Source organism: Telopea speciosissima, chromosome 1 (genome assembly GCF_018873765.1).
Source record: "Telopea speciosissima isolate NSW1024214 ecotype Mountain lineage chromosome 1, Tspe_v1, whole genome shotgun sequence".
NCBI classification, from domain to species: Eukaryota; Viridiplantae; Streptophyta; class Magnoliopsida; order Proteales; family Proteaceae; genus Telopea; species Telopea speciosissima.
Window position 1 is genome coordinate 24,460,808 of NC_057916.1, and position 14,193 is coordinate 24,475,000.

The following is a 14,193-nucleotide window of genomic DNA, read 5'->3' on the forward strand; positions in this document are numbered from 1 at the left end:
AATAGTACGCCCTTATGAGATGGGCCATGATCAAAAGCCCTGTTAGCAAGAATGTTCCAACCGATCCAACGGACCTTACTCTTTATAACCCGAGGAAGCCTGGAATAGAATTTAGGGAGAAAGAACGTTAATTGGTGTTGTCCGGTGTGTATCTGCACCCAGTAACAGCCTAGTGTGAAAAGCCTGGCACACCCCTGGTTATTTTCGTCTTTTCAGGAGGTGCGTTGGTCTTTTCATATTAGACTGTGTCTGATTGCAGGTACATGCCGCTCCTAACGACTGGTTAGCGTTCATTTTTCCATTTATTTAATACGATTTTTCCTGCCTTTTAAAACTGTCAATTCCACATTCAAATTAACAATGATGATTCATCTTTTCTTCGAACTACACATGAAGATTGAAGGGTGATCGAGAGACAAAAGCTTATCCGTTTACCTCTTTATTCCTGCTTTTTAGGTTTGAATCGTGACATTTCATCTTCTAATTTTCTATTTTTGTTGGTTAGTTGAAAACTTTAAATGTCAAAGCAATCTGGATGTGCCCCTCACCTCACAATTCACATGAGGTCCAACCCTCGAATTGAAGGAAGCTTACTTCGTTAACTTGTGGGTCCATTTAGGATTTGGGATTTGAAAGCGATCAATGGAAATATGGATGGTGAGAGGTTGGAAGTTAATAGATTTTGTAGCCTCATGTCAATTTATTCAGATCTTTGTTGTTTTTACATACTTGAACAACTATTTTCACTTGTGTCTTGAATATTTTTTTATTTGATCCTTCAATATGGTATCAAAGCGTGTATCATTTGTGTGTATCATTTTGTTATTTTTCTTAAATTATTGTTTTTCGTATAGGACAGATATGCCAAATTTATACAGAAGGACCAAATCACGAAAAAATCTCACATCCCCTAAAGATGGATTTGATCACCATCTCTTGGTATAATGCGTTTTAAATCTATGAATCCTATATATCATTAATGGGATTGGATTAGTGATATTTCATTGATATCAAAACTAGTAATAAATTTGAGTATTGAGAATACAGCTACAATGAAAACATGAATATAGAATATAAAAAAAACTCTCACAAGATGCATTCGACATCTCTTATATGATATGAGACGCTTTAAAATCATGAAGCTTATTTATCAAAATCGATAATATCGTGGCATCAATGGGATCGAGGTACGTGGCACTTCAATATTATCTTCATGTAACGAGGATCACATGCATGCTATTGTTTCATTTTCAGTGTTCAACAGCTCACCACTTTGAGAGTTAATAATTTATGAGGATGTGACGAAGCTATCCACCAAAGTGCGCCGCGTGTATTGAGAGTTGAGACCATCGAGAAAAGCCATAAAAAAGATTACACCACGTATCCCTGCCCGCCTGCCTCCCCCTCCTCTCTTCCAATCCTAAATAATTTATTAATAAATTAATTAATGTCTTCTCGTTCTACGGTCTCTGCAATTGCCACGATCTCCTCATTTTCCGTTTTCAATTCAAAGTGTTGTTCTTCCATGTCTGAACCCACTCTTTAAGTCTCATCTCAGTCATCCCTTCAAAGAATTAAAAATGAGTAAATATTTTAGTCAAAAAGAAAAGAAATACTTGATGCTAAAGTAAAGTAACCTTATCCATATAATCTGAACAAGTGACGTGATGGTCTACATAAGAAACTCATCATCCTTCACAGTATATTTGACATTTTGTTTTATTTTTTTATGAGTTTTTATTCCAATCCAGTGGTTGGATGGCTGTTTCTGTATTCCGCCATGCTCCAAGTTCGATACAGCATGGCTTAGCAGATCCGACTCTTTTATTTCTGTCATGTGCCCCTATACACAAGTGCGATGAAAAGTATCACTTTACTCTCACTCGGATAGAGATAAAATGATACATTCCATCTTGCTTGTGTATGAGATACACACGACAAAAGGGGCAGATGGAAGCAGAAGAGTTGAATTGTGATTTAGCAACGCTGATATCACTTGTATCTCACACGTAATAGCTGAGGTGGCATGCAACATAGCTTACTATGGTTTTACGCTACGTGGGAACACGTTAAGGAAAAATAGATCCGAAATCAACAGACCGTAGAAGAGCGAGGACCCATTATGAACAGATTCTTTCTTTTTTCTATCACGTCACGTCATGGTGGACTAAAATTAAGACCCTTTTAGGTCCCACCCGTCATTTAATATGTACGGTTACGATGACGTTTACTGTTTTGGTTTCCTGAAAACATTAGAAAAAAAATATATATATGGGCGTCCATGGGCCCACCGTTCATCAGATTTACGGATATTAGAAGGTTGGCAGTGCTGGGTTTTCCTCATTCAGTGGGTTGTCTAATGAATCTTCGGCCCAGCCGCCTAGGGTCTTGGGTGGATAGGCCACCAATTTATTTGGTGCATTATCCGTGGGAGATCCCAAATTATTCTCTATCTTTTCATGTCCCATAAAATACTCAAAACAACCTCAACTTAAGACTCACAAATTAAAGAGAACACAGTTTTCCTGGTGGATGTCTCACTGGTAGTTCGACCCCATTCCCCTTCCTATCATTCTTGTGTTTGGAAAACATAAAGATTTCGGTTCTTTATCCCCTTAATTTTTGTTTGCCCATCAATTTTCTCAATTCCATCTAATAAGGAGATGGAAATGACCACCCTACTCCCTACCCAAACACACTACTCAGAGGGGATCCACCTCCCTCTATTAGAGGGAATAAAGGAAATTGACAGGCAGACAAATTGAGGTGATATTTTTCCTAAAGATTCTCTCTCGTTTCAAATTAAGAGCAGGGTTTAAAAATGGAATCGGATCGGTTGAATTAGTTGATTTGTCTGATTATTGTTGACTTGAATCGGCAAATCTAAAAAGGATTTCGACAGTTTAGGCTGATTCTTGATCGATTCTAATCGTTTCTAGCATAATCAGGATTGGAAAGGATTGAGAGTTTGCCAATTCCACTAATTTAAATCCTAAAAGTGAAGGAAAAGATGAGTGAAAGAGGTTTTGAAATGAGAAAGAAAAGTTCTATAATCATGATTGTCCTCAACACTTTGACCATATTTGATAATTATATTTTGTGGAAAAAGAACACTACCTGGTGGTGTGTGGCACATGGCTCCTGCCTTTGGTTGCGTTATACTCCCATGAAAATGTGAAATTTTTTGAGGGTACGGTAGTCATTTTGTATAGTCCTGTGTCTAGGCGCACTAGTCGCGCACCACACACGATCAGGTAGCGTTCTCTTTCTCTTATTTTTTTAATATAATTTTATTTTACCTTTGAAATCAAAGAACTTTATTGTAATATCAAATAAAACCAAATTTTGAAGATTTTGAAGAAAAAAAATTGCTCAGCCATTTAAGGTCATGGTAACAAACTTTCTACTTTGGCAATGATTTGATTTTACTTTCTCTGTTCTTTATTTCCTACTATTGTGGTCTGATCCTCTATCACATTCACTAATCCATCCATATCCTGTCAAGTGGTAAATAATGAAATGTTATACTTCACTAGGCATAGTAATGCTTAGGAGGATCACTTTTTGTTTTTTAATATATGAAACTTGGGAAAGAAATCGCTGTCTATGCTTATAGAGCCTACACACATGCGTTGGCCAATGCAAGAGTGTGCATAAGCATCACCTTGGGTGGGATTTCTGCCTTTCCATGGGGGCAACGCGAAACTTTCGCGTGCTTCTGTGTTTAAACACAAGAGCCATGTGAGCATGTGACCCCACATTACATTCTTTTCCCCATGAAACTTCTACTTATAGTTAATAAAGCACATTGGCAGACTAATAGTGCAAGCGCTAAGCAATACCAAGTTCGTGAACATCCATTGTATTTTTTTTTATGAAAATAAAAATTGGGAAAAAAATGGTACATTGCCCTTGTACAGATTCCTTTATACTCTCCTCACATAATAAATAGTGGGGCACACATTGATATTTTTCTCTCTCCTATTCTAACCATGCGGGCCCCATAGGGATGATACCATTTTCTAATCCCTCATTGCTTGTAGTGTGTAGATTCATTCTTACACTGTCTGTGTAGGGAACCATCTCCCATAAAAAATTTATAAAATTGCAAAATGAGGAAATCTAAAACATTGTCTTGGACAATATTCTAAAGGTTTGTATGTACATTTTTGCCCAGATCCTTAATATATTTTCCCCGCACTTTGGGGGTATTTGCACTAAAAAAAAAGCCTCGTGAACATCTTGTCCATTGTTTTGAGTTATTAAAGTTGTCTAAGCAGTGTGGTACTTCTATTTGAATTTAGTTTTTGGTATATAAAATTTTATTCAAATAGAATGCATGAGATACACAAGGTTTAGGAACGAAATATCTGAAACCAAAGAGTGAAAGATGACCATTATTATGTCGTACATGCAATTGATAGGATCTACTAGACTAGGGTATGGGCAAGCCCAATAGTTTTCCTAGAGAAAAAGTTGTAGACACAACTTACAATACAACTAGATACATGAAGTATATGCTTGTGGGCACAAGGAACAAGAGGAATGGGCATGACAGACAAAACCATGTGATTTCCCATAATGATGACTGATAGACCATTTGGTCCCTACGTTCCTAGATGCCTGCCTGGCAAACGAAGCGTAGTGTTTTTCGAAGATTCTGGTGGCATCACCCCGTCGGTTGTGCCATGCACCGTCAAGAACGCCACCTTTGCCTTGGAAAAATTACTCTATATGTACTCGCACACCCTGGGCTTCCCTGTGGATTGGATGCAATGATTTTGAGCCTTTTAAGATCCTTGATGGCCTTACCAACTATCTTGTTGTCAGGCATGGAGGCCCACGTAATAGACATACCGAAGAGCGGGGCCGAGAATATTAGACCAGTCCATGACTTGGGTGGGGACTACTTGTACATGAGCATAGTGGTGTAACTGCCTCCAATACATAATGACTCATGATGATCTTTGAGTGGAGTAATTGCATCCCACATTGTATCGGATTTGTGGTAGAATCCGCTTGTTCTAACCCATGTAACTCCTGCAATAGAGATAAGGACGATGTGGAAGTGTAACCTCCAATTCCAAACTAGAGAAGTAACTGCATGACTCGTTTAAAAAATCCCAGAAACAGAAGAACCAGCATTCATGGCACCAACAGGGAGCGACGGAGAAGCCGCTCCACCTATACTTTTCCTGTTTGACTTGAATTGATAGAATTTGCATTATTTGCAACCTTATAGAAATTTTCATCTCAAAGGCCAAACCTATGGTTATAAATTTATGGAGTAGACCTTAAAGGGCAATTGACGACGCCTACCCTTCCATTTGCCGTATATGATCTGCCATGAACTAAAACCCTAAATCCAACCATGCACCAATAGAATTCTTGATTGGAAAAACATTCCAACCAATAGTGGAATTAGTGAAGATCAAAAGCCTAACATATAAGATTGGAGTCTTTGGATTTGTAAAATTGGATCGGGTCAGTAGCCGGGTTACCCGTTTATAAAGGACAGATGCACGTCCCATATAAGGGAAGGATATATTGGTAATTTCGCACATAATTTAAGGAAAGTGGTAGTGACAGATATTTCTAGAAGGCACGCGGGGCATTTATTATGATACGAAAGGAAGGAACGCAGCAAATGGGAAATCTTCGTGGCCAAGAAAGCGATTTGGGAATTGTGGATGGGGGTAGAAGAGCCAAAGAGGTGCCAGTTAGGTAATCGAGAAACTTCCTCTCCACGTGTCTAAAATATCGGCTGAGATTGTGTCATGACACGATTAGAATTTTGCCACGTCATTGATATTTATTGGGAGTTAAAGAAATATCTCGAGAATTCTCAAAGTCTATAAATAGTCAGGATAGAACACTGGATAGGTTTTCTTGATCGAAAAGGTTAAGGAGTTCGAAGAGCTGAAGCTGATAAACCCAAACCCAATCTCTACTGAAAACAAGCAAAGAAGAAGAGAATCTGAAAGGAAGATACAACTCGTATTTGGGTGGATAAAGGACCAATTCAAGAAGCATAGATTGCTTGAGTGGAGAAAGGACCAATTCAAGAAGCATAGATTGAAGAATTACAGTTTGTATGTCGTCTCAAATTGTTTCAGAGAGGTATGTTTTCTGTTTCTCCCTCTTTTCTCTGTCTTCTCTCATTTTGCTTCATTATGATTCTGGTTTTCAATTCTTGAAACAATCTGCAATGGAGTACCTACCTAACTTCTCTATATTCTAGCTAGAATGCTTTTAGTAATGAGAACTTTATGATGGGAGGAGCATCTTTGTTGAAGCTATGTGTATATTTATATTTCGTTCGACCCTAACTTCTTCTTCTTTTTAACTCTATAAGATATGAGATTTAAAATGAAGATTGCACGAACTTTCTTCCTATTTTTGTTTTTGTTGGGTATTGGTGATTGGCTCTGTTTTCCTTGATTTCAACTCTGTCTTTCTAGGGTTCCACCTTATTTGTTTATATATTTCTTTGAATGCAAAGATTTTTCTGCGGCAACCATATCGGTGATTTGCTCTGTTTTCCATCAATTTAGCCCTGTTTTTTTTTTTTTGGCTTTTTGGCTTAGGGTTCCACCATTTCTATTCCTCGAATCAAAAACTTAAGTCGTAAGAGTATTGTTTCTAGTTACCTAATTGCAATTGAAAAGACAGTCAATGGTAATTTCTCAGTGCCTTATTGTATGGATCATGATACTAAACCCAATTCTTAATGTGTGCAGAAAGAAGAAGTCAAGAAGCAGACGGAATAGATATGATTCTATAGCAGAGAAACTCGCTAGGTGGAGAGAGTTTAATAAGGAGCTCGATTCTTCTGGCGATGGAGCAAGTAAGAGTCGTAAAGCCCCTGCCAAAGGCTCTAAGAAAGGTTGTATGAGAGGGAAAGGAGGACCAGATAATTCACGCTGCAATTACAGGGGTGTGAGACAGAGGACTTGGGGAAAGTGGGTGGCCGAGATTCGTGAACCTCACAGAGGCAGCCGGCTTTGGCTGGGTACCTTCCCCACTGCAATTGAAGCTGCTAAAGCTTACGATGAGGCAGCTAGGGCCATGTATGGTTCCGGTGCACGCCTAAATCTTCCTAAATCCTCTGAATCAAAGGATTCCTCAACTGAATGGTGTTCAGCATCTACCCGTACCCGTACTACTTCGTCATCTGAATCCACCACAACATCGGAAATCCGTGGAGTAACATCCAATCAATCTGAGGTCTTCGGAGCTGAGGAAGCAACAGTGAAGCATACCCTCACCCCTAAGGTTGAACCAGAGGAAGAAGAGGCGGAAATCTATTACAGTCAACCAAATGCTGCAGAGGCCCCTGCAACAATGAGCATGGTTAAAGAGGAACCTAAGGAAGAGCCCTTAGAGATAAACGATTACAGACAATTAAACGCTGGGGAGGTCCCTGCAACAATGAGCATGGTTAAAGAGGAAGCTAAGGGAGAGCCCCCCGATCCTATGGATTCTAGTGTGTATGAAACTTGTGGAGCTGGTGGTGATGACATGTCGAATTCTGACCTGTTATTACATAATTTTTCAATAGAAGAACTGTTCGATGTAGAGGACCTGTTGCAGAATCTTAAAAACTCTGAGACCCTTGGGGGTGGCTTTATGGAGGATTGTAATTTCGACACAGGTCTGTTCGGGAGCTCTGAAAAAGACCAGTTTCAGTGTGGGAGCCCTTCAAATTTATCATATCAATTGCAGAACCCAGATGCGAAGCTGCTTGGTAGCTTGAATCATATGCAGGAGACACCCTCAGCTGTTGATTACAGTTGCGACTTCTTGAAGCCAGTTGAACCGGGTTCAGAAATACAGGGATCTAACTATAGTTATGCGTTAGATGATGATCAAATGCTTGGATTCTCCGACTTGGAGTTCTGAGTGTAGCTGCCAGATGGGAAAGAGATGTGAGTGCTTCTTCTTCCATCTAAAGAGGCATGAAAGAGAGATGAACAGCTCGGATGCTGGGGTCGCTGCTTGCAACTCCTCTTGATTACATAGATATTCAAATTTTTTTGCTTGGGTTCTTTTCTGTGTTGGATATTGTCCTCTACTGAAGACTGAATCTGATATGGTTTTGAGTTAAACCATTTTCAGTTAGGTTTGATCCTCTATTGGTATTTTTTAGGTTAGGGGATCTGGTTGAGGTATTTGTTTCTTCTTTCAATTTTTTTGTTGGGCCCCCCCCTTAGCAGCACTGTTGAAAATGTAGAAGAGGGTTATGATCATAGTAGTCCGAGTTTGATTCATTGTTTGAAAATACTGTTTAGATGCAAGACGAGAAGGATGCTACCCTGGAATGAGCTTGTAAATATCAAACTTTCAAGACTCGAGAGCAAAAAAAATTTACTTTGTAATCATGGTTTTGTAATTATTTTAAATTATTGTTAAATTAAATATTGTGTTTTCCCTTGGATTGATGAACCCATAGGTACTTTCTTAGACAGTTCTTTCCCTTTTCCCTTCCTACCTTAGCTGGTTCTATCTTCCTCTCTCTCACAGGCTCCAGCTTTGACCGTCATCGATGGTGTTGTGTGTGTTCATAATTGAGTTTCTCTACTCTGGCTGGGAGGTAAACCCATCTCCTTTCATAGAACCAGGGATGCTAAACCATCTACTTTCATTGAGCAAAGGGAAGGCAACCCTGAGTCTGATACAGCATGTGCTTTATACTCTAGAAGTTTTGTTCACAGATCATTAGGAACTACCCGTCTCAGTGCCAAGTTTGCATTAACAGCCAAGCTGCACATGTTGAATCTTTTCAGTAGCCTATTGTTGTGTTTATAATTTAGCGCCACTAACAGATGGATGGCCAAACAAATTTGTGACCATTCACTAGCCTTTGTCCTAAATGCTCTTCGACAACCCAACAATGTTCCTTGCATCTTCATCTCCAGCTTCGTGTTGCTCTATCCCACAGATCTGTTGTCTCTGTTTTCTGCAAATTCCAATTCTCTTCTGGGATGGCCTGGAAGACGAAGTAATAACATCTTTGGAAATCTGGTTTTGTGCTTGGAGAGCTATTCAGGGGCATTGGTGGTGGCTATGAGGTTGTCGATGTCACGAGGGAACGAACGAAAGGTGGAAGGTGGGGGGTGGGGGGTGGGGGGTGGGGGGGAGGGGGAAGGGAGTTGGTTGCTGCTGCACCTTTCGCAGCAGGACATCATTGCGATGGTGTAGGAAAACGAGAATCTAAAATGATGCAGACAAATAAAAAACACAGCCAATTGTACACAAGGATTTACATGGTTTAACTAGATTGTCTATGTCCATGGTAAAAGCTCCCATTATAATTCATAATGGGATTACAAATCTTCTCTCTAGTCAATATAAGGCTACCAAATATCAAGAGAAAAATCTCTTCTTTGAATACAAAGCAATTTACCATACAAGGGTGGATTCACAAGATTTTAGAATTCTCACATCAAAACCCAACATGACAAATATGAGAAATATCACAGTACATTCATTTTTTTCCCTTGATAGAGAGTGCGTCATCATGCCGCAATCCATGTATGTAGAATGCAAGATAGAGAGCACCTTCTCTTCTAACTTTACTCTCCACTGCCACCGCGAAAACATGCAAAAAAAAAAAAAAAAAAGGCGGCTGTCTCATGGAATCAAAAACGAAATTGGTATTGTGTGCACACTAACCCGAGCACATATTCTCCCTTTTTTAACAACAAAAGAGGATGTGAAAAAGTCAAACTCTTCTCACTGCCAATGTTTAAAAAAGATGTCTCCTTTCGGAATATTTCATGAGGAAAGTGTCATTATTGACATCTGTCTTGGGATGACTCAACAAACTCCTCCTGTGACTCATGAGGTTAGGTCAAAATCTGTGTATCATTGCAATACTAGTTTTCCACTATGATGTACAACAAATTTCTCACATTGTAGGAGTGTCCACCACATATTGTCAATCCTACAACATAGTTCAGTTGCCTCTGCAAATGGCTTACTCATTTCATTCTTCATCATTTGCATTCTCAGTGTGTGTATCATTTTATGTGCACAAACCTGTTATGTCAAGGTGTGTGTATCATTGCAATACTAGTTTTCCACCATGATGTACATCAAACTTCTCACATTATAGGAGTGTCTATCACATAGTGTCAATCCTACAAGATAGTTCAGTTGCCTCTACAAATGGCTTACTCGCTTCATTCTTCATCATTTGCGTTCTCAGTGTGTGTATCATTTTATGTGCATCACTATCTAAGCATGCACCATTCCATATACGCCACTATCTGTGCAATTCTATGCATGTTGTCTATGTACCATTTTGTGCAGTGCTAGTCCCTTGAATGAACAATCAAACTTCGCACCATTTATATGTACTTCCATCATGTAGTAACTCCATTTGCATGCCTTCAAAAGCATTCTGATTTACCTGCATATATTAATGTAGTGGAACTTTGGTAGATGGGTGTCACTCCTTGATAGATCATTTCATCAACTAAGGTTCAAGTGATGGATCTTGAGATGACTACTCCCCCTCTTCACTACACCTATATCGACGGTAGAAACATCATCATCGTCATCTACACTTTATTGTTTTGTTGTACATCTCCCCTATATTTATGTGCCATAGGAGGAGAATCTAAACAAGATCAATGAGATCATCAGTATGAACACTCTGTTGAGGCGTGACAAGATTTTTATTTTATCTAAAAAGATAATAATATCTCCATCTAAGCAAACGTTATCCGTGTCCCTTTCATTTCTCTTCTCCTCCTCTTGAATCTCTTATGAGTTTCATGCACTCTTTTTTCATATGCCCTTCCTTTTTGCAGTAATGTCATGTAATATATTTCCTTGATTTGTTTTTATTTTTCTCCCAATTTTTTGTTACAAGTGTTTCTTGTTGAGATTAATCCAATGATTTTTTTCTTGCCTCTTCATACAACAAATTTCTTGTCACGCGATTCAATTTGAACACCCTATCTGATGCAAAATTACTAAGAGACATCATCAATGTTTCCCAGTTGAAAAGAGTTTTAAATATTTTGATTAATCATTGATCCAAACACTCACGGTTTGATTTACAATGCATTTGTTTTTTGTCAGATTATTTAATTCTATATTTGTGAGTGTGCATTGTGGATGGTAGTCTAGGGATAAAACGTAATGAAAATATCACAAGGGGGTTTTTAGGTTATCATTGGTAGAATTGTCCTTTTGTACAATTAAAGACAACTTGATGGTCATCCTTAAGAATCACACCACGTGGTTCGATATTTTCCGTCTATTTGGAATCCAAATTAAGATTATTTAATTCCACACTTGTGAGTATGCAATTAAACCGTCCCATTTGACACCCTTGCCTGGTGCAAAGAATCCAATTGGGACTCTAATGTTGTACTAGATCACCACTGTGTAATCAACTCCCACACTTTCAGAATGGGAAATGGACTGCATGATAAAAGGTAAATCCTTACTTACCTTCGAAAATGACTTTCAAAATCATATTATATATTGAAATATTAATGGGTTGATAATAATCGGATCGAATTTGCTACTTACATTTTATCATACACAGTCCAATTATTAATTGAATATGCTCCAATCGAATCAGATATTTATCTCGTTAATTATAGGTTACTATATCCGCATTTGGCTTAAACAGGCACAAACCAAATATAGAGCTGGAATTACTGGATAATATGTGACCCCATTGACAGCCCTATCAAGATTCAAGACCACCCTTCTTCTTCTTCTTGCTGTACCTCCACGCAAACTCATTGGGTAGAGAAAAGTAAAAAAATCCTCAGCAGTGCCTTGCAGTTCGGACTTGAGAGCTCGACACGTGGAAGATGCGACATCCAATGGTGCCAAGCTCGATTAAAAAAGAGAAAAAAAAAACTAGATCAATTAAGCCTGCACCGTTGAATGAAGCATCTTCCAATGATAAATAGTAGAGATTTTCTCGCAATTTGCTCTAAAATAATTTAGATGTGCAATCTAGTCCAATTGGTTGGATGTCAACACCAACCCAACCCTAGAAAAATTGGAAAACAATAGAGTTATAACCTGTGATAAGAACTAACCCAAAAAATAACCCTGTTAGCAGGGAAAGCTGACCCTAATTTAATTTACTATATAAGCTATAAGCTACAAAAATTAGCATTCCAAGACTTGAATATAACTCCACAGGCTAAGCTGGCACTCAGGTGGTAGGTAAGTGCTTGAAACCAAAACATGTTTCTATTGACATAAAAAGTTTATGCGAAAATAAAACTGCATGCAATCACATGAATACATGGAATGGAAAACAAGAGCTGATATAACATTTACATTTTGAAAGTGAACAAAATGTACATCACCAAAACATGTTTCTATTGACAGCAGCAGCACAAGATTAAAATTTACAGTAGTGAGAAATGGATCCCCACCAATTTTGAGAATGTACATTTCTGACAAAACCTCTGGCAGAATGGAGATAAAGAGTGTGATAGATACGGATCAAAATTTGACAACAGGATCTGAAGTTGCAAAAGCATGATGAATTTACAGAATTACAAGCATCTTCGGAATGCAACTGAACTTGATAATGCCTAGCCATTGAGTCATTGATTCTGCCTTGTATTTCCATCATTGCAACATGCTAGCACCGACTGGCTCTATGAATAGTTAATAGCCAGCTGAAACCATTCATCCCAATTATATCAGACAATATAAGATTAGTTTCCAAAATACAACCCCATCTATGGCACTTAACACCCACTGGTGGGATCTTTATAACCTTGGACCTGATAACTCTAGCAATTGCTCATGAGTGTACAGTTCCTTAGACAATATATTCTAGGATAATACCATGCATCAGCCTCTCTGTGGGGAATCCAAGGTTAATTTTGGTCATGGTTGACTTAATCTTTTGAAATCCAAAGAGTAGCAAGTCAGCATCGCTTTCAATCAGCCAATATTAACAACTTTCCAAGCAGGAGTACTGGTAGTTGATGCTCAACTTCCTTGATTTGTTAGGTTTTCTTTGGCTCTGAATCCATGAGGCAGGTCACCCAATTCCTTAAGAGTAATGAAGTTCACCAATGTAAGCGCTTATGTAAGGTATTAACCAAAACCGAGTCAATCTCAGTCATTCTTTTGATCCATCTCCGACCAAATCATTTTCCATGGTCCACCTTGGGTACCGAGCCTGCAATATAAAAACATTGATTACAGAAAGGGAAAAGGCCTTGAATTTTTTTTTTACAATCTTTAACATGATAATATCTTTAAATACGATAGGGCATTCAGTATTTACATGTGAGATACAGAACATCTGCAGGATGAGCTTAGACACCATAGTTTGCAGCTACCTAAGCTAACACTAAACCAATTGAAATGCACCACCATGTAGTTTAGGACCATTTCTCCATGCGTAACGAGCATTTTATAATCGAAATGAGAGTATGGATATTAAGCCTAACTGGATTTCTGGGTGGTTCTTCAACTTCATGAGAAATCATTTTTGCAATAAAATTCAATTGACATGCTACTTTATCAAATTCTATCATAGTTTAGTTCACAATGGTTTTGGCATGAATCTAAACCATTTTCCTCAGTTTCTATCAGTTTGTGATATTTGGGAACTCAATATGATCGGATCCACAAGAATCGTTTTATGTGTATGATTCCTGACATAGCATGGACTGCTTTCAAGGGTTCTGTAATGAAAACTCTTTGTTTCCTCAGTGCATGATTTCGTCCTATTCATGTCGTAGATTCATCTTTTTATTTCTGGTCTTACAAGAACTTTTCGTTTCAGCCTATTGCTAGTAGTTTCAGCAATTATTTGACCTTCTGATTACTTGCACTATTTTAGCATTGTGTTGCTGACTCCAGTAATAATCGTTAGCAGTTTAGTGTGGATGTTTCTTTTCGTTTCATGCTTCACCTAGATCACGACACTTAGCTCTTAGGTATAATTTAGCGTAAATGCTAATTTTTTCAATAACCAGTCAATGGGCATTAGTACAGAGCATAGATAGACAGCCTTTGCCAGGCAGAAAATATGATCCCTGAACTAGGCCGTCGTTAAGATACTCCTCCGAGTTTGTGTTGGGTCCCTAATCCAGGTGGCAACTCATTTTCTCATTTATATATGAATCCCTCCCCCCTCCCCCTTCCCCAAGAAAAGAAAACAAAAACACAAAATAAATAATAAAGCTA

The 14,193-nt window shown here is 38.4% G+C and overlaps 2 protein-coding genes across 4 annotated transcripts in view; one reads left to right on the forward strand and one right to left on the reverse strand.

Moving 5' to 3' along the window:
• The first annotated feature begins 6,050 nt into the window (after positions 1–6,050).
• LOC122672207 (dehydration-responsive element-binding protein 2A-like) lies at positions 6,051–7,902 on the forward strand. The gene is made up of 2 exons (XM_043869723.1): positions 6,051–6,120; positions 6,741–7,902. Exons 1-2 carry the CDS (start codon positions 6,095–6,097, stop codon positions 7,900–7,902), a joined length of 1,188 nt encoding a protein of 395 aa, XP_043725658.1. The 5' UTR covers positions 6,051–6,094.
• A 4,387-nt stretch (positions 7,903–12,289) lies between these two features.
• LOC122670009 (protein DETOXIFICATION 44, chloroplastic) overlaps positions 12,290–14,193 on the reverse strand; it is a 20,167-nt gene continuing 18,263 nt past the window's right edge. For all 3 annotated transcript variants that reach the window (XM_043866958.1, XM_043866942.1, XM_043866951.1), the window contains one exon: positions 12,290–13,177. In XM_043866958.1, the coding sequence (XP_043722893.1) occupies positions 13,114–13,177 (64 nt within the window). In that variant the 3' untranslated portion in view covers positions 12,290–13,113. The remainder of the gene's footprint in view (positions 13,178–14,193) is intronic.

Coding starts and splice junctions, on each gene's coding strand:
- LOC122672207 (XM_043869723.1), top strand. CDS start 6,095: ATGTCGTCTCAAATTGTTTCAGAGAG. Junction 6,121..6,740: donor TCTCAAATTGTTTCAGAGAG/GTATGTTTTCTG, acceptor TAATGTGTGCAG/AAAGAAGAAGTCAAGAAGCA.